Here is a 26,675-nt window from a genome sequence, read left to right on the forward strand (position 1 = left end):
GGAAAAAATGTGGAAGAAACCTCAGGAAGAGCCACAGAGGAGGGATCCCTCTCCCAGGACGGACAGACGTGCAATGGATGTCACGTGTACAGGACAAATTAACACAAACATATTGTACAATTACAATAACTGACAAAATGACAATGAATCACAATGAATGATAAAAATGATTACAGTAACAGATATGGTAGTAATAATGACATTAATAATATATGTAGTGGACGTCATGCAGGATCACAGCAGCAGCCACGATCCACGAGAACCTGCTGGACGACAGAGCACAGAAACTCCGGGGAAGTTTGGTTAGTAACATGCATTAATGAGACATGTCCACAGATGGAGAGATGGAGATATATATATATATAATGGCATGCCGTTCAGGAAATTAAACCTTTGAATATATTGAATGAAACTTTGAATATATGGAGTGAACCTTAAATATATTGAATTAAGTCTGAATATATGGAGTGAACCTTGAATGTATTGAATGAAACCTTGAATATATTGAATGAAGTCTGAATATATGGAATGAAGTCTGAATATATTGAATGAAGTCTGATTATATGGAGTGAACTTTGAATATATTGAATGAAACCTTGAATATATTGAATGAAGTCTGAATATATGGAATAAAGTACAAGAATAACTACATTTTACTAAATAAATTAATCTCATGTAGAAGCCTGCTGGTTAGTTTTGCTTTGTTTGACTGTTTTTACTGTTTATTTTCTCAGCATTTACAGTGTAAGATGGTTTATTATTGCTGTCTCTAGATGGGCTTTTATACAAATACATAAAGCTCAACATAAAACAACACAAAACCCAAACACTGACTCAATAAAATGACCTTAATCAACTTAGATTTGATTAATGATCCATTTACAGCCACTTTATTGTGCTACATGTAATCTATAAATCCAAAATAGTGTGCTTAAAGATGTGCATATAGATTTTCTCAGCATTTTCAGCCCAAGCAAATAGCAGTTTCTCTCCTATGATGGGTTTTCATACAAATACACAAAACTCAACATCAAATATACACAAACAGCACAAAACACAACAGAGTCATACAATAAAATCACAATAAAAGTCAATAATGATCATAGTGTTAATAGAGTCTGTGTGTTTATTTTCTCAGGTTTCTTGATGGGCTGTTATACAAATACACAAAACAGCACATTGATGGAATGAAATTATAATAACAGTCAGTGATGATCACCAAACCATGTTCAACTTCCATTTTCCATTCTACCCATACATTCATCAGATACTGTATATTTTCCATGTTATGTATTAATGCTATGTAGTAATGAAACAAGTTATGTATGGTCCAGTTTAACTTATATTGGATATAACAAATAGTAACAACAACAAAAAAAACAACCTGCATTAATAATGTCATTGTAAGCATGCAGTAGACTTATGACTCGTGTTTATTTACATATTTGTTTGTTTCGCTTCTGTTATAGGGGAGTTATTGAACGTCTTGGATAACTTTTTCACAGCACCGCAAAGAACAATGACATTAGTAAATAAAAATTTATTAACCATGCTGCAATAAACTTAAATAAAAAACACATGGCAGCCTGTTGGTCATGTGTTTAATGCAGTGACATGATATTCTTTTCATTTTATATATAGTCTGTGAGTTATGCACAGATGACTCATTAAACACGCATGTGCAGCTCTTTGAGATATGCTTCGAACATGTGCAGGCTTCACGTGTTTATGATTCTTGGAGTGCCAAACGAGCAGCTGTCTGTGGACCAGCAATGACCTTCATGACACCACAGTGACTGCATCTGCCATAAGCTCAACGCCATAAGAATGTCAGATCTGTGCAGCTCATGTGTAGACGAAGTATTCAGATCCTTTACTTAAAAGTAAAAGTACTCTATTACAAGTAAAAGTCATCTTACTTTAGAGAAAGTACATAAGTATCATTAGCTAAATGTAGTTTAATAATAGTAAAAGTACTCATTCTGTAAAGAATTGCCCCATGACTGCGATATTATCTTTTGTTTTATCATATTATTACTGCTCTATCTGGTTAAGGTGGAGCTAGTTTTAACTACTTTATACAGTTATCAAGTTTAGCCCAGAACATCCCAACCTATGGTCCAAACCCCTCCAAAGGATCACAGCATAAACTAGAGTGGTTGTGAGGTGATTAACGGGGTTAAAAAAAGAAGTGAAAATCAAGTTATATTACAAAATTCTGTCTTCATTTGTGTGACTTTTCACTAATCTTTGCTTTTTGTGAAATAATATGTGTGACTTTTCACTAATCTTTGCTTTTTGTGAAATAATATAGCTTCTTCTCTCTGGGTCTCCAACAGAGATTTAAATGAAACCATCTGAGAAATTTAGAGGAAAAACAGTTTTACTTACTAGATCAATTATAATCTGATCTGTTTTATGTAGAATCTAATCTATGACCTTGTAACTGTAGCTGTTAAATAAATGTAGTTGAGTAAAAAGTACTATATTTTATGATATAACTAGAGTAAAGTATAAATGTAAATACTCCACAAATTGTACTTAAGTAGTATACTTGAGTAAATTTACTTGGTTACTTTCCAACGTTGGCTGTGTTATAATAACAACAATACTGCCACTTTGACAGTAGACGTGATGTATTTTATTTAAACTGAAGTTAATACAAACCATGTAACCACTTGACAGATAGCAGAAACACATCAACGCTAATTATGCTTAAGAAAATGTCTGTAATTAATTCATGCATTAATATTAAGTAGATCTGAATCATAGCAAATAGAATAAAAACATGCATTATCACTGAAGTGGTCTTTAAAAAACTTTGTCTTTTGCCATCAGAACATATGTTCATAACATCTCCACTCTGTGAGTGCAGTCTGTTAGTTTAAAGTGTTTACTTATTCAAGTGTTTAATTTTCCACATTACACTGTTTAAAGTAAGAGAAATATGCACAGGTAAAAATGAACTTTAAAACGAGAGTCAGGATCTGTTTTTCCACGATCTCGAGAGTTTCTCCTCCACGCGGTCCAAGAATGCGCTGTACGCTCCTCTTCTTCGTCTGTGTCTCTGTGAAACAGACAGAAAAGCTGTGTAAACAAGTAACGTGAAATATGACAGGTAGCTTCAGTCAGATGATGTCAAACCAGAAACCGCATTGTTTGTTAAGTGGAGTAATTATTTACACTACACGTCAATCTTTGTTTGTTTTCAGTCATTACTCCTGTACAGTTTAAAAAGCACCTCTGACCACATTATGCTGTGACGACTATAGCTGTCAAATAAATGTAAATAAAAAAGTAAAGTAACATGTTGAGATGTGTTGCCAGAACACCACTGACGGTGTAGGATGCTGATTTTGGAGGCCAGAGCGATGGAGGAAGTATGAGCCTCGCATCCCATTGAGGCTCTGCAGGTTTATAGGTGTCCATCGTTTTCTTGGTGTCCCTTGAACTGAAGTTTAACTCAGATCTGGAGGTCCGAACTGGAAAGGAAAGTATCATTCCTAGTTAGTTATTTTGTATGATGGTTATGAGGCTTTTATATGATGATCTGTCCTTCTAAAACAAGTCTTTACAAGTCAAAATCTGTCAGAGGGAAAGGGGAAGTTAATGCACTCACTAATGTCCATGTGTTTTAATTTTAATTTCAGGTTTCCAGGGTCTCTTTCATACGTAGTAACGATGTCTGGAAGGTCCTCATCAAGCTGAGGGCAAAAGTGGTAAAAAGCCAAAAGTTAAATGCAGTTTTTACTTTTGTGTTTGTCGCCATCTTGTGGTCAAATCAAACATCACAGACTCCAGAGTAGTGTGCTGCACTCCAAGTTAAACTGAGTATGATTCTGCTTGAATTTCTTGTATTCACTCTGTGTGTTTACAGTAAACATCCAGAAGAAGGTATAAAGTACTTACCGGTCTGAAATCATGTGGTTTGGGGTTCTTGTAAGGCCCAGTGGGATACTTCCCAGCCTTGACAAACATCAGGTCAGACTGCAGCGCGTCAGGAGGCCTGTATGATGCGATGAACTTTGGAGGATCTTCTGACCTCTGGTAACTCTCATGTAAAACCTTTGGCAGAAATGTTCCAGGTCTCCTCTTTGTTTCACCGTGTTGAGGTTCAGCTATGTTTGAATGTGTCCTTCTTTCTTTCTTTTGAGGATCTGACACAGATCTGTACAGTTTAAGAGAGAAATCCGGAGGCTTGATGCTCCACATGTCGACGTGGCCCTCGATCTCGGGGAGTGTGAACCATTTGCTTCTTGCTAAAGAGAGATTCTGACTTGCAGAGAATTTAAATTTCTCCTCAAAGCAGACGGAGGACAGAGGATGCATCAAACTATACGGAGCCATTTTAAAAAGTAAGGTTTCTGCTTACCTTGAATATCTCCTGACCTCTCACTTCTAGAGGATCACATGTTTAAATCCACAGAGTTTGAGGTTGTACTGTTGGTTCTTATGTCAGGAACACAGTAGTAGTCCCAGGAGAAAGTAGCAACAATACAGTGGCACAAAGGGTTGATTACAGACACAACACATAAAAAGTGCTGCTTGGTAACAAGCCCCTTTAGCCCTCTTAACAAGAAGAATTAAGTTAAGTGGGCCGAGCTCAGGACATTCAACAAAAACAGAAACTTAGCAACGGTGCAAACAAAGTCCTCTGAATAGAAGAAAGCACGGCCTCATCTGTACCAATGCATTTAATCACATACTGATGGACATTGTTCATTGTTAGAACAATCCAAACATTCACAGACAACTGTCACATGAGTACAGGCAATATCCAGTGAAGATACACAGACAAGTATGAGTCTCTAAAACTATCAAAATAAAATCAAAATAATAAATTCAGATCGACCAAGAGTTCTATTTAGCAGATCCTTTAAAGTTTATTTAAAATTATCAGATGTAATCTCTGTCTTTCCGTACATTGTTACAGGATGATGGAGGGAGAAGCACATTTAAAAGAAAGGATTGTCTCTACTACACCAGATTGTACTATTTCCTATAACTGCATAAATATACATGTCATTGTCAATGTAAACTTCCAGTGAATTAGTATTTTGTAGTAATAGAAGAATTACTTCTTTTAATTTAGTTGTCACTGTATTAATGTAAATATACTCCATTACAAGTCTTTCATTCACAATCCTAGTTATTATGAGCAAAATGTACTTAACGTATCAACAGTAAAAGCACTTGTTCAGCAGAAAAATGATAATTGATTCTGAAGCATCAATGTCTAAGCAGCATTTTACTTTTGTAGTTGGTTGAGGTGGAGCTAGTTTTACCTACTTTATATACAGTTATCTAGTTTAGTCCAGTGGTTCCCAACCTCAGAGTGAGGCCCCTTCAAATGATCACCAGATAGGTCTGAGGGGGCGTGGAATGATTAATGGGGTGGGAAAGAACGAAAAAACAACAAACAAAGATCTGAAACCAAGTTTATATTCACCCTTTTTGTGAAGTAAGAGATACTATGACCTATTGACATAAACTATTTAAATGAAACCATCGAAGAAGTTTAGAGGGAAAGTCATTCTTTTGGTAAAACTGCACACAAACTCATTAATATGTGAACCACAAGAAGAGACCTCGACTACATGCTGCTTTTTCACAGCATGTAGTCACAAATCTAAAAGATTGTAAAGCACCGGTTTACCCATACAATCTTAAAGTAAAATAAAAACAGTGCTTGATAGATGTTTGTTGTTGTTTTCCACCACAGCAAGTCTGTATAATATCCTCACAAGTAACAAGTATGTATGAATTGGTAATGTGAGGATATTACCATTAGATGGCAGTATTTCATTCAGGTGATGGCAGTCAAAGAGCAGATCATCATTCATTGATGGTATGAGGTGCAACTTTAATTCTTTTAACAGAAGACTTTGGTCAGACTGAGGCTGAGACAGCAGAACATGGCAAGAAAAGTCAAATTGAGTGAGAGGTGAAAGGCTGTCATCAAGACAGATATGCATAAAGATATATAGGTAAAACGTTGGACACATGACTTTAAATTTTAAAGTACTGTAGGAAATAAACTGTCCCCTGTACTTTAAGAGTGTCATGAATGTTTACAGTTTGTACAGAGTCTCCACAGAGAGGCCAGGACTTGGCATGCAGAGATGATGCTTCTTCCAGATTGAAAGAGAAAGTTGTTTAATGTCTACCAATCACTACTTAAGAGATTTTTTTTTACTGACTGAACCTCCAAGAGAAGTCCAAGAGGAGTCTGGAAAGGAGCTTGTAGCAAAAGGAAGTCATTTTGTGTACACTCAGCACACTCAAGAAAGAGTCTTACCTTAAATGTGTCATCAAGTTTAAAGCTGTGCTAGTTATTATTTTAACAGTGCAGTACAGTAAAATAAATAGATGAAACAGTACCAGCATTACTAACTGTTGTGACGCTTTCCAGGTGTACCAACAACAAAATCTTTTCATATACGTTACTGGTCGCCAAGAAGAAAGAGCCAATGATCCTCTATAATCCTTTTTTTCCCTCCATAATGAGCTGCTCATATTTTTCTTTTCTAAAACCTGTTACATAAGTCATCGAAACTGCACTTAAAGAATCGTCGGTAAACTTCTCGTCTCTCTCAGTCACTGTATTGGTCATGAGGGGTCATCAGAAATACATCAGAGGTCATAACTTTGATTTACAAGCGCCAGACAGTAAGCAGAAGAGTTCTCCTCATGCAAACACTGATCTGTATGCAGCGGCCGTTTCAGACAGTTGTTGCAGCAGTCACTTTGTTCGTGCCGACTCAGGCAGCTGACACAAAGGGGCAAAGGCAACAGGAAACCTGAGCTGAGACCAAACAGCGCCTGTGAAGGAGCTGACCTCGCCGCCCCTGTTAAACCAGGCGCTGCCACTTTCTGAGGCTCCTGCTGACCTCTGGCCCCTCAGCTCTGTGTCTGAGAAACTCCTGCCATTGTATCCAGTGACATTTACAGCCACCGTGCAATCAGTGGCTCGGCTGAAACAATTACAGGAGCCTTTTGTCAGACGTGACAGCCTGAGACGCTGAGTGTAACCCTGCCTTTCAGTGGCCTCAGAGACGTCTCTATGTCACTCTGACAAAACGATGGAGCCTAATTGTATTATTGTTTAAACACGAGAAAGTACCACAGATAAATCATGCTTGTATCACACAGAAGCTTGTGACTTGGCTATGTAACGGCTGAAGGAACAGAAACAAGCCGAAACAGTATCAAAGACCGAGCTGAGGAAACCAGAGGCTTAATTTTTTGACTTTTTTGTATTCCTTTCCAATACCTGAATGTTTGTCATGACCTCCATCTGTTTTTACTGTTGTTTGAACACCACCAAGGCAGATAGAAAGCTCTTCCATCCCTTTTTTTTAAATTTCATTTTGGCTCAGACAGAGGAGACGACTATAAATCAATGAAATGTCATAAATCATGAAACAATAAATCAAAAACTTTTACATTTGTTGTTTTGATGTGTCATTTTATGATTAAAGTGCCATTTTTTTCTTTACTTTTGCACTGCACGGATTTCCTTTAACTCCCACATCCACTTCAGCTTCTGTTAGTGAGTCCCTGTTTCCAGAGAGTAGGACACCTCAAAACAAAACAAGAACATTATAAAACAATAAAAGCACAACTCCTCATACAGTACCAACCAAGGTGTCAACATCACCTTTGGTCTCTTTGCCACTAGCTATGTCGATAAAAGCTGCCGCAGCCTGGTTGTCTGGCAGCTTCTTGCTCGGTCACTCTATTTTTCTTTTCTTAGCTTCCTCAGTTATCCTCTGGTCTCTTCACATCTGCCATACTCTGCCTCTGCTGAGCCTGGTTCTGGTGCCCTGGTTCTGGCATTACTCCCCATGAAAAGCTTCTCTTCCCAGTGGTCCAAAACACCTGTGGTACAAACACTAACACTCCCCCATTTATAGCTAACAGTTGGCAGCAGAAAGCATATTTTTCTCCATAAAATATGATCCAGTTTCACCAAAATCAGTGAAATGTTGGTGGCGTGTAACTTGACAAACTAGATTTAGCAAGAATGTGTATGTTGACACTATGATGCTTGGTGGAAAGATTTTGAGAGATCTTTGTGATGCAGCTCTACAGATAAATGTGTAAATATATTCTAGGTGTGTCTTTCTCTGTAGTTAAAAAGAGATGAACCATGAAAGAAGTTTCACTCCAGAAGCTGGTGTTTACCATCTATGTTTCAGTTTCTGTAACTTTTAGGACTCAAATTTCACAGTGAGTTCACCTATAACTTCTTTTATGCCTGTTGTTACAGTCTTCATTTATTCAGACTGGAGGATTTGAGGAGTTACTGGACTAGAGACTGTACAGACATTGTTTGCATTGCTAGTACAGAACGTGGAGTGGTCAGTCTGTTTTGGGGTATGTGATGGGAGGCTGGATTCCGGGGGGTGAAAGCAGAAATAGCTTGGGTCATGACCCAGCTGCTCTGAGGTCACATTTGTCTTCTACAGTAACTAAACACAAAGCAGTTACTTCTGCAGCGCCAACTGATTACAAAACAAACCCATGGTCAGCAGTTCTGATGGATTTTGCTCTCCAGATGTGGAAAGAAATAATCTGAGTTTCTGAAAATGCCTTGAAAGCAAGAGATCTCTGAAAGATTGCAAATATCTTCTTTCTTTCTTTCTTTCTTTCTTTCTTTCTTTCTTTCTTTCTTTCTCTGTTATTTGTAGCCATGCTAGCGATGTAACTCCAGGAATGACGGTCAGTTAGTTGGTTTGTACAGGTATTCACCCTAATGAGTTTGGTCATCTCCTGATTATTCCTTTAGCATCTTTGTGTTTATTAATGGTTTGCCATGACATTTGGTCCAAAAATGAATGTTCTCCTTGAGATGACATAGAATAGTTTTGGTGATCACTTAACTTTTTATTCATCAGCTTCAGCTATACTTTGTGACAGCTAATGCTCTCTCCTTTATCTTATTTTCTCATGTCTGTCTGATCTGGAATCAGGGGATCCTGATGGCCTTGGGGTACAACATGTTAAAGCTGGCCATGGATCTTTGTTGCATTGTCATTTGTATTGATTTACTTTAATAATCATATAAATCTATTCCTCTTTATTAGTAGTAGTCTATTTTACCTCAAAGTTCCATTTCACCGGGATATTTCTTCTTCCACCCGAGTAAAATGCTAAATTCAGGACTCTTACTTGCTTTTACATAAATGTCCAGTGTGTGGGATTTATTGCCAGCTAGTGGTGTAGTCACTGATTGCAACCCCCCTGATTTTACCCTGTCTTTGCTAGCATGAAGGAGAAACTACGGTGGCTGTGAAACACGTGTTTAGTTGGTCCATCCAGGGTTACTGTAGAAAAACGATAGACTCGATGGAGGAGGGTCTGCTGCATCTGTAGATATAAAAGACTCATTTTCAAGTAACAAAAAGATAATGATTCTTATTTCTAGGTGATTGAAACATGTTTATGAGTATTATATTCAATATCTGCCAAATTCGTTAAGTAAAGCTCCCTAAATCTGACACACTGGACCTTTTAAGTTGAATCCAAATCACAGTAATTTGATTTCAACTTTCTCCATCGTACCACCAAAATGATTAAACTGAATCTTCACTGGTATTTTGATCTTCCACCACTTTTGTTGCCAAAACATCACGTACGCGTTAGCCAAGAAACAAGCTGAGGAATCATTACATAGAGTTGCCCAAATCTTCTCCACGGGGGCCCAACGAAGGCAGTAGGGAAGCACCATCATCCCAATGTGCTCAAGTACTAAATAAGTACTTTCACCCTTTACTGAACACGAGCAGCCTCAGGTGGGCTGTAAATCAGAGTGCTGATTTAGTCTTGTACAGGTGTTGAATTATTCATTTCAGCTGATGTTCTTTTTTTTTTCCTGCAGGTGATGGAGTGAGGAAGACAAAGAGGTAAAACTCAGACTGTGTGGTAATGTTTAGAGTTTATGGCTTATCTGTGCTTGAATCATTTTCCCAGAGCTTTCCTGCTCTGCTTGTGTTCTCCTCGACCTCTTTTAAGTTGTAGAATCAGTTCTCCTATCAGATCAAGGTAATTATATGTAGTTTCCTTGCATCACATTTCCCAGGGGACACTACGGTGCTGCCATTATTCCCACGTCTGCAAAGCTGATTATAATGAGAGAAAATTGCACAAAATGAGCTCATGTGTGTAGCTTTAAGTATTAAACAAGGGAATTACCCTCATTTATTTACCACCACTGCCATCACATTTTTTGCACTCTGGATTTAACTTAAATGCTAAAAACTAATACACGTCAAGTATGTTTATGTTCACTTGACATAGATTCATGTTTTCCGTCCAGTTAGGCCGATTGAGATTTAATTGCCGGTTGTGTAAGAGGAGTCATGAGCAGACGGGAAGAAAAGTACCTGATGGCTATTCCAGGCTCTTAGCAGGTTGATGGTCCAGGAGATTTACGAGGGAGGGGTTATATCCCTCCTCTGCCTGGGAGTCAAACAGACGAGCGTCTCAACAAGACAGTCAGGCACCTCCATGTTGCGCTTGGAGAAGAACGGGAGCAGTCTACGACCTGCACAGCTGTCAGCTTCCCATTGGTTCTCTCTCTCTCCAGATCTGCAGAAATAATCGCCCAAAGGTTTATTTATCATTAATCACATAATACTATCTTACTGACTTTATTGAAACCTCACAGTTTACTTAAACTGTCCACTTTATTTTAGAAAAATAGTCCTCCTGTTGATACTTGGCAAAATAATCAGCCTGAAACTGAGAAACTGAAGCACAGTTAATTCCCCTTTTGGCCAAGCAGAGACATATCTTAGATAGGAAAATCAATGTAGTCTGTTAGATAATGAACCGATAACTAATTGGTAAATATCTTAATAAATTCTGAATGGCGGTATCAGCTTCTAAAATGTGAGTATTTCCTGTTTTTTATCTTTGTAAACTGAATATCTTGTTGGGTAGCGGACTCTTGGTCGAACAAAACAAGATATCTGGAGACGTCGCCTCAAGCTCTGATGAACAGGTGGGCATTTTTCAATTATTTTATTACATTCTATTGGCAAAAATAAAATGAAAATAATCTGCAGATTTATCAATAATAAAAATAGAAATTTGCTGTAGCCCTAAATCACGACACACAACTCAGAAATAAAGTCTGGATTTCTGTTTATAATATACTTGGAGCCTGCCTGGGGGAATTAGACCATCTCATCCCAGTCGACAGGCCAAAACATTTTATTCCCTGCTTCTTCTACTCCTCATCCCTCCTCAGTGAAGTAGCCACTGCAAACTAAAGCCTCCAGAATCAGTTTCTCTACAATTAAGAACTGAGCCATCACTTCCTCCGTTTCTTATTTCCTCCTCTAAAGAGATCACTTTCAGCTCTTTGACAGAACAAATCAGCTCCAGCTCCTCAGCTCCTGCCAGTGAAACTCTATATCCGAGTATCGAGGCTGCAGTTAAAGCGTGAGAATGGAAACAGAAAAAGACGTGAATGTGATATCTGGCTTATCCAAAAATCCCACTCTTTGGCTGAGGCCGCTTTCTCTGAAAAATGCAGCATCTGTTTTAGCGGTTTGGAGTGGTGACTAATGAAATATCACTAGCTGGCCAGTAGTGGGCTTCCATGATTAGACCATCAGTCTGCTTCTTTCCCCTTCAGAAAGGGAGAAAACTAATTTTGGTGCAGACAGTTTTACAGACTGAAGTCGACTCTTAGAATTTATTTATCCAGACTGTATTAGACTAATCAGACTGATGAGGGTGCGTCAAGTTTTGCAGATGTTTGGACAGTAGAAGTGATACAGAAAACAGAAGAAAACAAAAGTAATTTAGGTTTATAGAGCTTGACCATGATTCACCTCTCTGCATATAACTCATAAGATTGGTTATAACTCATGAGGTTGTTTTCAATAACAGAATAAAGCCATTGTGAAGCTCATCTGTGACTGTCCTGCCTCCTCCGCCTCCTGGCTAATATAAAAATCGGCAAAGATGTGCATCGTCTTCGGACCTGAGGTTGGCTGAATAACGCTTGGTTGCTCAAGCAAGCTATCCTTAACAACACCCATCTGTCAATCAAAGCGTCCACACTGTTAATCCTGCATAACTTTAAGCCTTAATATAATGTGAACAGGTGAGTTGTATATAAATTCACCCTCAGTACAGTTGTCATGAACGGGGAAATTAGCTACAGAGACCAAAACCGTTATTTGTACCAGGCTGTAAACATGTTTATTTCTGCTGTGAAGTTGGACATTTGGACATGGGGGCCCTCTTTAAAGCCAATATTAAGTTTGTCTTCTCTGGGCTACTGTAGAAACATGGTGATTCAAGACGGCCGCCTCGGTGGAAAAGGACCCGCTCCCTCTGTAAATATAAACCAATTATTTTAATGAGACAGAGACAAAACAAGTTTTATTTTCAGGTGATTGTACACAAATGGAAACACAGATATACATATTATGATACATTTCTTCCATCTTCTGTAAATCAGAGCTTCCTAGATCTTACACACCGGACCTTTAAGTATGTTTTGCTATTACATAACCACAAGATCACTCATGTCCAATGTTAGATTTTCACGTAGTCTAAAAATACTCCATTACAAGTAAAAGTCCTGAATTCAAAATGTTACATAAGCAAGTAAAAGTACATAAATACAGCAAAAATGTATAAGCTTTTTAATGTTGTACTTTGTTTACTGTTGGGTAGATTAGTAGTATAAGTACTGCGTCATGTCTTGCAAAAAGTAACGAGTAACTTACAGTACAGTAAATGTACTTAGTTACATTGCACGACTTGCTCTGTGGAGATTGAAGTTTATTTGTTTTGTTTTTTTCCTTGTTTCAGAGATCAGATCTGCAGATGAATCGTTGATGTAAATAACTTGAACCTTTCAAAATAAGAGCTGTGTTTCTGTGACTCTGGTGCAGCTCAGCGGCAGATGTGTGCAGATGTGTGCAGAGGTGTGGAGGTCCGGGTCATGAGAAGGTGCCCCTCCTAACACACTGTGATGCTGCAGACCGCAGCAGTCTGTGGTCAGCCGCTGCAGTCCGGCGTCTTGGATCAGACTCTCCACTCCTCTCTAACAAAACCTGAAGCACCTCCTGCGGAGGATTTCTCTTCGCTTGTTTAACGGAGACGACGGCTGCGCTCCTGCTGCACCGAGCAGACAAACAGCAGCGGGGACTTTTTCGGTAACCAAAAAAAAAACGGTGCCAAAGCTCGCGCTCGGTGCTCGCGCTGTTCGGTTTGTAAAGTCGCGCGCTGGGTCGCTGCAGGACGATGAGACTTGAAACAGTTTTGAAACTTCTTCCATGCGTTGTGTTTTTACTGCCCAACGCAATGCACGCACAGATGCACGCACAGACAGGTAAGACTAAACACTTGAGTTTGTTCGACTATGACTTTAACAAAAATCACATGTAATCACTGTAAGATCTTCAGATTCCTCTGCTAGTTTAAAGAGAAACCTTCTCATTCATCATGTAACTGTCATCCAAGGCCACATACCTCCATGTCTCATGGTCAGAGTGTGTCTGTCACGGACAGCAGACTAACTGTCATGGGTCTTTGGCTCCGGGTTGGGCTGCTGGACTCTCAAGAGTTCCCCTCCAGCTGATGAGGACTGAAGTGACCAGGTGTTGAGAATGAAGGATGTCTATTGGAAGCTTTGACAGCTCCTGTCGTCTCCTTCAGCGGGCTGGTGTGCTCATCTGTCTGAAAGCCGTGGCAGACTCAGTCATGCTATCACCTTTCATTTGACCTCTCGGTGTCAGGGCCAGAAATCTGCAGCTGAAGCAGAGGCCGGTGTCTCTTAGTTACAGCTCAGATCTTTTTTCTTTGTGCTCTCACTTTTGTGATGTTCATATTTTAATGTATATGGTCGCAGGCCTCTCTCCGTCGCCTGTCTTCACTTCCGAATAATGAGTTTAAAATAAGATGTGGGCACCGATTCAGAGGTCTGTAAACAGACTAGTCTGCCTCTTTGGAAAAGCCAAAGATTGATGTGGATTTAAAGCAGATCACTCCTGAATCCTGAATGTATTTGACAAAAATAAATCTAAATGAAGGAAAGTCCTAAACCTGCTACAGAGAACGGAAAGGTCAGCAGGTTAAAGGTTAAAGGCGGACCTGATCATTAGAACAACCATTAAAATAAACCAATAAAATATAACAAGGATGTCATCAAAACTTTAAACAAAACTGATAACCTCTGGATGTTCCTCTGCAGTGTTTTGTTGTGACCACATGAACCATTCCTATGTGTTTTAAATCTTCTAAAATTAAATAGTGATGAAATCAGATTTGTTTGAGCTGATTGCTCATAGTCTCAACAAGTTTCCTTTTCCTTTTTCCAGAAATCAGGTGTCCATCAAAACGCAGCTATTATTACAGTTATATCATCTAAGGTTTAGTGTTTCTGTCTTTGTCGGTTCTTAGATCTTCTTTAGGGCTGTCACTGCACATGTCAAAGCAAGAAAATCATTGGTGAAATTTATGAAATTAGGGTAATAATGGATGCGTTCCATCTCTATGTACTGGTTCCAAGGCCTGGTATTGTGCTTGCAGACACACAGGGCCATCATCAGTTATGTTATCAGAGCTTTGACAAGTCAAAAACTTCGGTCCTGCTGAAGCAAACAAACTGTTGTTGCTGTTTGCAGAAACTTAAAATGCATAATGAGCATAACTAGATTACCAACCAGGCAAAGTCGACATCTGCGTAGGAGCCCTGAAAACACCAAGCTTGTTGGATCTATCTATGATCTACCTTGACTGCTATCTTGAGACCCCTTCAAACTCTAGTTATAAGACTGTCTGTTAAGATTGTGCTTAGTTAAGTTACATTGGTATTACTCTAATCACATTGTCAAGACAGATTGGGGACTAAGAGTATGAAGATCAAGGGTTACCATGTAGACATGACCTTCATCTTCACTCATCGCTATCTTCATGAATGTCGAGAAGCAGCTAGCCGAACAGAATGATAATATCCAAGTCACGCCTGGTTGAAGCAAATCTCAAATGATGATTTCTGTAACCAGTTAAAAGGGTCCATTTAATTTCTACCTAAAGTTCCTGATTCTCGTCGCCGCTGTCCATTCTCAGTTTCTACAGCCTTATCCAGAAGTTCCCTTGACATCTTCCTTGGTTAAAGTTATGTACACAGATGTACAATGTTTTTGTTTTATTTTATTGGTTGTTCTAATGATGCAAACACTCAAAGTGTGTTCAAGTGCCCGCCTTTAACCTTTCACCTCCTGACCTTTCCTTTCCCTGTAGCAGTTTTAAGACTTCCTCTTAGAAAGGATGTCTTTCATTTGGATTTTACTTCTGTGAAATGCACTCAGGATTTACTTTGGAATGACCCAAGTAAACAGTTCCTGCGCCTCCTGCTTTAAATTCACATTTGACCTCAAAGTTTGAGATTCTTTGAAGGTTGTGTAACATGATTATGAAGCAAACAGAATAATGTATCCAACAGCTCTTTACCACAAGCTGATGAATACCAAGTACTTCCTCCCTTTTGTTACAACTAATGTGAACCCATATCTTAAAATGGACTATATGGACATCAACAGTCACATCCTGCTGGGAAAATCCATTAATAATAATGCTGTTAGGTTTGGCTCCAGCGCAGGTCTTCATCATTATCAGAGAGGTTGTTTTTCAGGAACTGGATTCCTTGTGTTGGTGTTTGAAGGTCTGAATCTGGTCATCATGATGGTTTCTTTAATAGCGACTACTCACTTAGAACTTAACTTAAATATTTGGGGAGGGTCTATTGGCAGAATACGATAGAAATGGAATAATATTAAAAATTCATGTAAAAGTTGTGGAGGTTTGGACCTTTGTCCAAGACACTGTTATATTAAACATTCTTCTGGTTGAGGCAGGAGATGATGGCTCCCTGATGAAGCCATGGATGTTTACGTTTTACCTTCTTCATGTTTCTTGGAAGTTGTCCCCTTCTCTGGCTGGATGGACTTCAAGTTTCAAGTTTCATCGCACTTTTTACATTTGTTTACTTCCCTGTCGCCACTGTGGATGGGCAGTGGCATCTAGCCTGGACGCACCTGGGCCTGGTAGACCAATAAATAATCTATCCATGGTCACCAGCCGGCACAGTATCTTCATAAGCAGTTTTACCCTCATACAGTCTTACGTTGTGAGCATTGGTTGTTGGCATGTGTTGATCTGAACAGTTTAAATGTCTTTCCTGATTCCTCTATTTGATGTTTAAAAGACGAAACATCACATCATATTTTTATAGTTGTCTACGCAAAATAATCTTTTATTCTTTTATTCAGTAAATGTCTCCATTGCCTGAATGAAAAAGTGTGTGCAAACCTCAACACTGAGCAGCGCCGTATCTTTTTTATCAGCTTTGAATTTGAATGTGAATCCAGACCAGCTGGACAGACGACATCCACAATTCACTATTTGGCCCGCGGAAAGCCTTCCATATATTTGATCATTGGTACTGACCGTCTTGGTGTGCATCCAGTGCTTATGTTGTCTCTCTGGCTGCACTTACAGTTCTCCCTCCAGAGTGTGCGCCGGGCGGCCACTCCATCCTGCAGAACCCCTACCGCAGCACCACCTTCAGCTCCAGCTGGCTGCAGCAGTCGGCCCTGCAGGACTTCATCTGTGACCACTCCCTCACACCAGGCTGGTACCAGTTTCAGATTTTTGACAAGCCGGCGAGCATGCCCACCCAGTGCGTGGAGGTAAATGGTTTTATTTTGTAAAACATCTTGCAAAGACACAGACTGAAGGATTTATTAGTAAAATCTGACTACATGCGTGTGTTATTGTCAATACGCCTTAAAAGATTTTTTTTTTTAAGCTCATTTACAGAAAATCATCTCTACTTTACTGCACAGCTAACTATTTTGCAAATCCAAGCTGCTGTTTCTTGGGGGGGTAGGTGGATTTTTAAATTTTGAGCAGAGCCAGTGTAGCTGTTTTCCTCTGTTTTTAGTCTTTGTGCTAAGCTAAGCCAATCACTATTTGGCTCTACCGTCATATTTAGTGTACAGGTATGAGAGCACCATTAATATTCTCATCTAACTCTCTACAACTAAATAACTATTCCTTCACATACAGAACCAGTGAAGGTTTGTTGACCAGGTAAGTCCATTTTCAGCTGGTTTCTTCATCTCCAGGCTGCTCCAGTCAACTTCACCACTATTGTTTCTCAGTTAGAAGCTTCACCTCACCAGTCCCTTGCTTTAAGACACTTGTTCTCAAACTGTGGTACAAGTACAACTGGTGGTACACAAGCTCCCTGGAGTGGTCTGCAGGAGGAACCTCTCAAATAGAAACATTAAATACCATCAATACCACATGAATTTGAATGAAGGATCCTGTAATATTTTGTCTTATCCTGCTCCATAGTCATGTCACATTCGTTGGTTGGCTTTAAGAAGCTAAGGAGTACAAACTGCCAAACCTTTAGCTACAGGTTCACGTCTCTAACCCTTCTCTTGAATCGACTGCTCTTATTCTCTTTAGATGAAGATCATGTGGAAAGATGTTGTCAACGTACACACACAAAAGCCGAACAAGTGCAACATTGCACACAGTTTCCTTATTAGTTGTTTGGAGAGAGATTTGATCGACTCAAACTCAATTTCTTTGGCTAAAAGATCTGTCAAATTTAATTTTACAATTCAAAATCAGATTTCCAAAAATTCCATGCCTTTGGTATCCCAGTGTTTCTTCACAATGTGCACAATGTGATTGTAGTGAAGGTCGTAAAATTCTCATGACCTCTGCATTTAAGGAGTGGTGGGGTCCAGGATCATCATGTTTAATTTAGTTTTATAATTACAAATATCAACACATCAGTCTTTAAAATCTCCCCATCTGTGACGCCATGTGGAGAAACTCTGAGGTGGCCACTCTGTCCTCACCTGTTTGTCTTGATAAATAAAGTGTGCCAGCATGAATACATATGCACTCGTGTACACACACAGCCATCAGTGTGTGTGTGTGTGTTCATGTACATATTTATGAAGGAGAGTGCAAGGAGAGCTGGAATGTGTCTCATTTCCTGCGGGCGGCCTGCTGTGAGGAGCCTGCGGGATCCATCTGAAGTGTCAGCCGCTCTCCGCCTTCCCAGGGCATCGCTGCTCTCCCCGGGTGATGGATAACCACAGGAGTGGGCGGAGGAAGGAAGAGAGGATCGCTGTGAACATGTGTTACATAATAAAGCGATGTCTTTATGATGATGGCGAATAAATGGCAAGGATTTTTCTCAAAGGGGGATTAACTGCGACAAACCGTAGCTTTCTCAAACATCTTTTATGTCGTATTAGCAAATGCTGGTTTTGTACTTTGGTGACGTTTTGGGTGCAAAAATCACACATGCACAGTCACAAAACTGTATCAAAGGTTTCTCCTCTGTCATCCAGGTGAACCACTGTGGGACCCAGGCTCCTGTGTGGCTGTCCCTGGGTGATGGTGAGTCCCTGCCGGGTCCTCTGGAGGTCAGGCAGCTAACGGCCTGCGCCGCCTGGCAGTTCTTCCCCAGCAGCAGCAAAGACTGTTGCATGTTCCGCATCCCGGTCACCGTCCGCAACTGTGGAGACTTTTACGTTTACCTTCTCCAGCCTACGCAGGGATGCATGGGATACTGCGCACAGGGTATGTCACAGCAGAAAGATCTGTATTTGTAATAATCTGCGTGTAATCATAACATACAAATGGAAAAATGAGATGAGCAGCTCAAGTTCGAGTCGCTTCTCTGCCATGAAGAATCTATTATGTTAATTAATGTTGATTTATAATTGAGTTCCATTATTGCTCGCCGAACAGAGACGTTGGACGCTTCACCCGCGCCGCCGCTGACCTGCGGCCCTGACGAGGTTAACGTCGCTGGAACATGTAAAAGTGAGGATCCCGCTGCTGTGTTTAGCACTCACGCCTGTCTCCTCGTGTTAGGTCAAACACCAAAACAATCAGGGGGTCAGGGAGTTGCCATGCGGTCAGGAATGCACCGTCAGCCCCCTCGCCGCTCCTCTTAATGAGCTGAGCATGTGTCCTGGCGTCCGCTGGGCCTCGTCTCCATGGCAACAGCCCTCCAGCCAGGTCGTGAATCACGCCAAGGAAAGGTTTTTAGGAAGCTGGCAGAGTTGGACGGAGGTTTAATCACAGGACATGTTTATTAACTTTTAACTATTAACGTTTGATTCTCAAGTTTTCTACTTTTGGTACTCGTGAATTCAAGCTCCTCAGCTTCAGTTTGCTTTTTCTGCATCACTATGTGCTGCTTTTGTGAGTTTATTTAGAAGTAGTTGTTGTATTTCATCCCTAGATTGAGACCTTTTTTGTCATTAAATCCAGCTGGAATGAGATTTTGTGCCAAACTCCAGCCAAATGTCAGTAAATTATGTGTTTATGATTGTTAATCTAATTGTAGCAGTACACAAAAAACCCACAAAGCCTTGTATATCACCTGGGTTAGAGCTCTCTGGGGCTATCTCTGATGAAACTCAATATAAATAAAATACACCTGAATGAAGTATGTGAAACAGAACCATGCGACACTTTCCTCGAGATACCTGAACTAGAGCGGGGTGTTGGCTGGGATCGAGGTCAGGGCTCATTTCTTTATGGACCTGGCTTTGTGCACAAGGCAGCTGAACGGCCTTTTCCAAACTATAGCCACAACGTTTGCAGCATAACATTGTCTAAAATATCATTGTTAGCTGTAACCTGTAGATTTCCCTTCACTGGGACTAAGTGTCCTAGCCTAAACCATGAAAAACAGATTTAAAACAGTATAATCCAAGGTTTAAAGAAGGCTTGTGGGTGTTTTCCACCTAAAAAACAATAAAAAACTGTTTACATACACTGTATATCATCTCTTTTTGCTTCTCTCCTGTCAGCAAAACAGCCTCCCACTCCGTCTGTACCGGCGATCCTCGCCGAGGTGACGGGAAACACCGTCTACCTGAAGTGCAGCTTTGGAAGCAGCTCCAACAGCTCGCTGGGATACGTGGTGGCCTGGTCACGCCTCTCACCCGAGGGCAGAAAGGAGGAGCTCAAACAGGAGACCACCATCCAGACCTCCGCCTTGATCGAGCTGGACGGATTCAACCTCCGTCTAGGGGACAAGGTCTGATGATGCAGATGCCACTGTGTTAACTGTTGAACCTTTACGCCCTAGCGTGCCTTGCCCTGACAAAGCAGCTGATTGTCCAAAAAACTAAAAAGTTAAACTCAGGATGTGAATGTCTGGAAAGAAAGCTGAATATTTTGCTGTTGGACTTTGGTCCAACAGTGACTTAAACTATTATTGAAGCCTGTCAACATGTCGTTTTGTTTTACCGCTCGCTTGCTCGTGTGCGTTGATCAACTATTAAACCTTTTTATACTTCCAGGATTTTTCCCTTGATGTGCTTTGTGTTTCCTTTTCCTCTCTCGCTCTCTCTTTACAATGCAAGCATCATAATTCACTATTTTCTAAAAACAAATCTCTCTCTCTCAGATTTACTGCTCCAGCTCCAGTTTCTTCTTGGACTCGCCCGACGTCCGCGGCGCTTCAGTGGAAAGTCAGGAGTTCTTTGCAGGGATTAGAGTACGTCCCAGCAATCTGAAGTTTTATTTATTATGTTCTCATTTTCTGCTGCAAAGAGAGATCGTTCATCTGTGCACTTATATGTTTTTGCATGCACGTCTGTAGGTTTTTTTTATATATTTCAACATTTTGTAAGTTATGTTCATCCCTTCTCTTGGTGAGAGTCAGAGAAGATACCAGTCTCATGTCTGTGCATGTGGAGCTAGAGCCAGGAGGCAATTATCTTAGCCAGCATGAAGACTGGAAGCAGCTAACAGAAGACAGACCAAACGTTACAGGATTATTACTCCTGCTCCACAAGACTGATTTAGACTCACTAGAAACAAAACATTTGAAAACACCCTTCTTCCTCCTCAGATTACAGCGTATTTAATTCAGACTTTAGACAACTTTGCACTCAAGCCACTCAGCTGATGCTCTCTCAAACTGCCTAACAAAGTGCTGACTGGTTTTCTAACTGTTTGTATCGTTTCTGTGCAGCTCAGACCAGAGGTGAGCAGTGTATCCGAGGATGGGAGTCTGTATGAGTTGGTGGTTGAGAGCACAGTTCCTGTCCCATGTCTGGAAGAGTCCTCATCCTCTACAGAGGGGTGCACTCTGTCTCTGCAGCTCAGCACGAGCAGTAAAGGTGAGGACTTACAGCAAGACAACCAACATTTGACTGACTTGATCCAGATTTGCACAGGAGGGCTGCGGATAAGATGTCAGTCAAACCTGCACCACCATTTATCATCATGTAAATAATCCTCATTCCTTGTCTTGTTACAGATGACGGTTTATTGGGTACAGATCTGTCTCTGTCCTCCTGTGTGGTGGATCTGACCCGGGGCCCCTGTAAGGACGGCGTCTGCAGCCGAGCTCTGATCCACTTCAGCCCTGTCACAGACTTTTTTAAGGACGGCAACAGGACGACTCAGATCTTCGTTAAATCCATCAAAACACAGAATTTTCTCTGGAACGGATATTCACCAGAACCCGCAGAGGTAAACATAAAACTGACTTTGGAAAATGTATTTATTTTTTTTAAGTATGAATTAAGCTGATCTCTAATTTCAGATAACAGTGAAGGACGTCCCCTCAGCGTACTGCTACTCCTTCACTGATCCTCACATTATCACATTTGATGGCAGGTACTTCAGTCTCTTCTTCAGTTGATCAGGAAACAATATGTGTATCATAAACTTTCATTTAATTGTGTTTATGTGGCTTTTCTCTCTGTTTTTGCACTGCAATAAAAAAAAGGAGCTGGAAGCCGAATAATTCCCTGAATATTTTTGTTTATTTATCTACAGACGCTATGAGAATTACCAAATCGGCACCTTCGTTCTGTATAAGAGCAGCATCTGGCCGTTTGAGGTCCACGTCCGTCAGTGGGAGTGCGGCAGCGTGGTGCACGCCGCCTCGTGCGTGTGCGGTTTCGTGGCGAGGGACGGCGGCGACGTGATCGCTTTTGACATGTGCAACGGAGAAATGGGCGAAACCAAACCTCACCTGTCTGTGAAGAACAGAGACCTGAGCAAGAGCGGCGTCCGCATTACCGAGTCCTACCAGGGACGCAAAGTCACGGTGAGAGAGGACGAGGCAGACACACTTTAAACATCTGATTACTGAATGAATATAGTTCATATTGGACCATGGTGCTGAATCTCTGACTGTCCACAGATGATCTTCTCGTCAGGAGCATTTGTCCGTGCAGACGTCTCTAACTGGGGAATGAGTCTGACGCTGAGAGCTCCCAGCTCAGACCGGAGACACACCGAGGGCCTGTGCGGGACCTTCGACGGACAGTCAGACAACGACTTCCACTCAGCAGGGGGCGCCACACTCAAGGATCTGCACACTTTTATCTCTGAGTGGAGGTCAGTGTTCTGCAGAGTGTCTTAAGAATACATTATGTTCATGCATGGGTGATTACTCGTACGTTGACTTTTTTAGCTTCACAGTTTCATGATGCTGCGATGATCCTAGAGGTCATAATAGGGTCATACTCCAATGAAATACTTCCTATGGAGACTAAGATCATCACACATGAAAACAATTGGCCTCACTGAATACACAAGAGTCTCACCTTTCCTGACATACCCAATTCATGCAATTCAAATACTGTTTCTCCAGTATGCAGAAATAGTCAAATAAACAAGGCAAAAACTAACACACTGACAAAAAACATGCTTGTTTGTTATTCAGATATCTTAAGTAAAAGGTCGAGGGACACGTTTGGATTTGCCAGTTTTCCCCTCGCCAAAATTCAGCCTAACTTTGGAGCGTTAATAGCTTTCTTCTAAGAAGTTGTATGTTGACTTTCGGCCCAGTGCTTTTAGATTCAAATACAGAAGATGTAATACTTACTGTTGCTCTCAGAATAAACAGGCCTTTTATCTGTTAGCTATTTAGGATGTCTCTACGTTTAAGTAGTCATTCAGGAGCCAAGCACCTTCTCCGAAGATTCCAAGATTTCCTCAGGAAGTTTCAGGAAGTTGCGATGCTGATCCACTCTGGAAATCCAGGCGTCCTCTCAGGTTAATTTAAAGAATCTCCTGCCCAACAGACCCTGTTGCATCTTCATCTTCTCCTTTGCTCTTTCAGACTTCCTCCAGGCAGCAGCCTGTTCGACAACGTGCCGTCCCATCTGACTACTCTGAGCCCCCGAAAGCACTGTAACTGTCAGGCAGAGCCCCGCCTCGCATCTCCCAGAGCCCGATCCAAACCTGTCACCTCCTCCGACTCCTCCTGCTCTCATCACATCAACGTGCATCTCCCCGGCGTCATCCCCACTCTGGACGTCACAGCTGAGTACATCGGCTCAGTGGAGGTGAAGAGTGAAGGAAGTGAAAGACAGCCGCTGCCTCCAGGCCAGTCCAGCCAAAACACCCAGGATCGAGGCGGTGACGCACAGCCACGTGAACGAAGCTCCCCCTCCAGAGCATCCAGTGACGGAGCTTCAACCTCAGCTCACCTTCAGCGACACAGAGGCCGGCGACAGACCCACCGTTACGTCTCGAACTCCCCACACCAAAGCCTCAGCCAGTCTGATCTGGAGGGCTTCACCTACTTTTTCCCAGAGGACCATGAAGCACCAGTCCAGCCAGACTTCTCCGTCACGTGGCCCACGCCTTCAGGACTGACGGAGCAGCAGGCCAGGACTCAGTGCCAGCAGGCTGTGGCGAATTCCAGCATAGCTTTAGGTTGCAGGCGCCTGTTAGAAGAGTCAATAGTCAGCCACGTGGCGGCGATGTGTGTCACCGACCTGCAGCTGAAGGATGAGCTGTCGTGGCTGAATGCGACGTTACCCCTGCTGGAAAACGAGTGTGAGAGGAGGCTGTTAGAGGAGAGGAGGAGAGAGGAGGAGTACCAGGATGTTCTGTCCGTCCTCAAGTGTCCAAATCTGTGCAACTGGAACGGACAGTGCTCGGAGTGGGGGTGTGTCTGCTTCCCGGGATTTGGGTCATATGACTGCAGCATGCTCTCTGGTAACATACTAAACACACGCCGACACTGACACACACTTTAAGAGGTGTATGTGTATGACGACTTAAAGCTTATTTTCAACTTACAAACCCCAAAATACTTTTAATTTTAAACATTACAGTACAAGCAGTATCAGTTACTATGGCGACAGACACATGGTTTGTGACGTGCTGTAAATTCTCAGGTGTAACATGTCCGTCCACACTCTCTGTTCTTGATGTTGTGAAGATCAGATCCCAGAGATCACCGAGCTGGAGAAGGAGGGTCTGTGTGACGTCCGACAGGGAGACTGCTCCACCGTGCAGGTCTACGGTCACGGCTTCAAGGACTCCTACGAACTCAAGTGTGAGTTCGTTAAAGAAAAGGTACTTTGCTGTGCGTGCATCCTCTCTTCTGGCACTACTTCAAAAAATGAAACGATCTCATCTAAACTCTCTAATCAGAGAATATCTCTCTGCGTGAGAGCTGCTCTAGCTCAAGTTTAGTTACCTTTCTTGTTCTTGTTCTCGACTCCAGGGGCAGCGTTCTTTGTCAACGCACCAACATTAATTACGATTATTTATGCGGTTATTTTTTCTTTAGATTTAAGGTGGATTTATAGTTGTGAGTTAAAGGGTTATGTAGTGTAATATGGTGCTCCTCATCAAAAACACGACAACACGATGGGGCTCAGAAACACATTTAGGAGACTACAAGGGCTGCGATTGGTCAGCTTGTGTTTTTTCCTTTAAGTTTGTGACGCCATAACACATATCCAGGGTTCCAAAATTCTGGGAATTTTCAAAGTTGGAAACCTTCCATGGGAATTAATGGTAATAAACCAGGAATTGACTAAATAGAAGGTTAGCCCCAACAGGAAACTTAAATATAGTTGGGGAAAATACATTTTAGCATAATCTTCCCATGGAGTTTCTGAATTTTTCCAAAATTCCCCAGCTTAACTTCCCATGGAAATTTTCTGGAAATTTACCATTGCAACCCTACACAAATCGAACAAAGACAGCTCTACTCACTGATTGCTGCTCTGTCACAGTGAATGGCAACACAAGGCAATTACATGGCAATCCATACCTATTCTATAACCTGGATGTAACTTTAGCTTTGATACGTCCCTCTGTATCATAAATAAAGGTAAAGTAAACACAGTAGCTGTAGGGATGTAATTAAAGCACGATACGTCCTGATCATGTAAAATAGATCCGTCTAGTGTTGTGGCCATCATATCAATGTGTGAAATATCCACTTGCATTAAATATAAACCTTATAGCTTACAGTCCCCTCTCTAAATCGATTATTCTGGTCACAATAAAGCTGTAATTGCTCGCTGTCTTTTCATTCATCCTCTCCTTTGTCACTTCTCTGTCCTTCTCGAATGTCTTCCTCTCTTTTGCACCTCCTACCACTCACGGCTTCCTCTCCCCTCTCTCCCTCTGTGTCTCTTGTCAAGTTTGTGGATGGGGAGTGGGTTCTGGACGAGCCCCAGTTTGTCCTGGCTGTCTTTCTGGATGTGACGGCTCTGGAGTGCCAGCTCCCCCTGGAGGACAGCCGAACTCCTGCAGACCCGGATTTTGAAACGGCGACAAACACACCACTGGCCCGCTGGCAGATTAAAGTTAGTCACATCTACAAACCGTTTCTGGTGGAAAAAAACAATCCATTGACTCCATCCTCCCTTGTTGACGCTGGTTTCTCTCTTTCAGCTTTGGGCAGAGGAAATATCCTCTCAGGGATTAACTTAGAGAAACGTCTTATTTTGCAAGATATTTCATCATCTCTGAATCTCCCAGTTTGAGATTACACAATAAATCTGCACTAATGAAGGTTTGCTTATTTTTATTTGCTGGCAGCTTCAACATGGTTTAGGAGGAGAACGACACAACCATGTGAAACAGATCTACTCTTGTCCGGCGGCTTCTTGCTCACTCACTCCATACATTTCTCTTCTTATCTTCCTCTGTCAACGCCCCCTTTGGCTCCTGTTCTGGCACGACACTGACTTCACTTCCCATCAGCATTCGCCCATGCCTCAGACTTGAAAACCTCCTCTTCTTCTTCCTGGTGGTTCAAAAATGCCTGATACAAACTCTGAGCTCACAGTCCGGGCAGCCCGGCTGACAAACTGAGCTAACATTAACTAACAGAAAACATTTTCTCCATAAAATATGATCCAGTTTCACCAAAATCAGTGAGATAGTTGGTGGTGTGTGACTGCTATAAAGCGTTGCGTACTTCTCCCGACCCGGAGCCCAAAGTTACATAGTGTGAGAACAGAGAGACACCATTCACCTGATTACAAGTCAGTGTAGCATCAACACGTTATTTCATGGTAGAAAAGTTACACAATGTTGCTTCACTGCCTTTTCTCAGTGATCCCCAGTAATCACTCTTCTGCTGATGGCAGGTATCCAATGATGGCTACAGCTACAGCAACGCTAAGATCCTGACTCTGTACGATGGAGCCTGCCAGATCTGCAGCCTCGACACTGAAGTCCTCTGCACCCTGAGGGTAAGACACCTTTCTTGATAGGGATATTCATTTAATACGTGGATCAAAAAGCTGAAATACCTCCCAAAGATAAATTTCCCTTCATCCTTTAACTGTCACATCTTCGCCGACACTCTGCAGCTC

The 26,675-nt window shown here is 41.4% G+C and overlaps 1 protein-coding gene across 6 annotated transcripts in view; it reads left to right on the plus strand.

The window, feature by feature from the left end:
- The window catches only part of vwde (von Willebrand factor D and EGF domains), a 34,930-nt gene that overhangs the window by 707 nt on the left and 7,548 nt on the right, over positions 1–26,675 (plus strand). Inside the window, exons 1-22 of one of the 6 annotated variants that reach the window (XM_027286081.1) lie at positions 3,931–4,047; positions 4,155–4,355; positions 9,884–9,908; positions 10,322–10,615; positions 10,948–11,008; positions 11,905–12,003; positions 12,305–12,356; positions 12,921–13,360; positions 16,531–16,721; positions 18,411–18,642; positions 18,814–18,888; positions 19,887–20,116; positions 20,489–20,578; positions 21,059–21,206; positions 21,347–21,561; positions 21,635–21,708; positions 21,871–22,144; positions 22,241–22,437; positions 23,165–24,048; positions 24,275–24,411; positions 25,494–25,658; positions 26,448–26,552. In XM_027286081.1, coding sequence (XP_027141882.1) covers positions 13,273–13,360; positions 16,531–16,721; positions 18,411–18,642; positions 18,814–18,888; positions 19,887–20,116; positions 20,489–20,578; positions 21,059–21,206; positions 21,347–21,561; positions 21,635–21,708; positions 21,871–22,144; positions 22,241–22,437; positions 23,165–24,048; positions 24,275–24,411; positions 25,494–25,658; positions 26,448–26,552 — 3,105 coding nt within the window. In that variant the 5' untranslated portion in view covers positions 3,931–4,047; positions 4,155–4,355; positions 9,884–9,908; ... (3 more) ...; positions 12,305–12,356; positions 12,921–13,272. Of the gene's footprint in view, positions 1–3,930; positions 4,048–4,154; positions 4,356–9,883; positions 9,909–10,321; positions 10,616–10,947; positions 11,009–11,904; positions 12,004–12,304; positions 12,357–12,920; positions 13,361–16,530; positions 16,722–18,410; positions 18,643–18,813; positions 18,889–19,886; positions 20,117–20,488; positions 20,579–21,058; positions 21,207–21,346; positions 21,562–21,634; positions 21,709–21,870; positions 22,145–22,240; positions 22,438–23,164; positions 24,049–24,274; positions 24,412–25,493; positions 25,659–26,447; positions 26,553–26,675 lie in introns of those variants that run through there. The other 5 variants (XM_027286086.1, XM_027286083.1, XM_027286084.1 and 2 more) reach the window with 5 other exon arrangements.

The sequence above is a fragment of the Larimichthys crocea genome, chromosome XIII (genome assembly GCF_000972845.2).
Source record: "Larimichthys crocea isolate SSNF chromosome XIII, L_crocea_2.0, whole genome shotgun sequence".
Classification (NCBI taxonomy): domain Eukaryota; kingdom Metazoa; phylum Chordata; class Actinopteri; family Sciaenidae; genus Larimichthys; species Larimichthys crocea.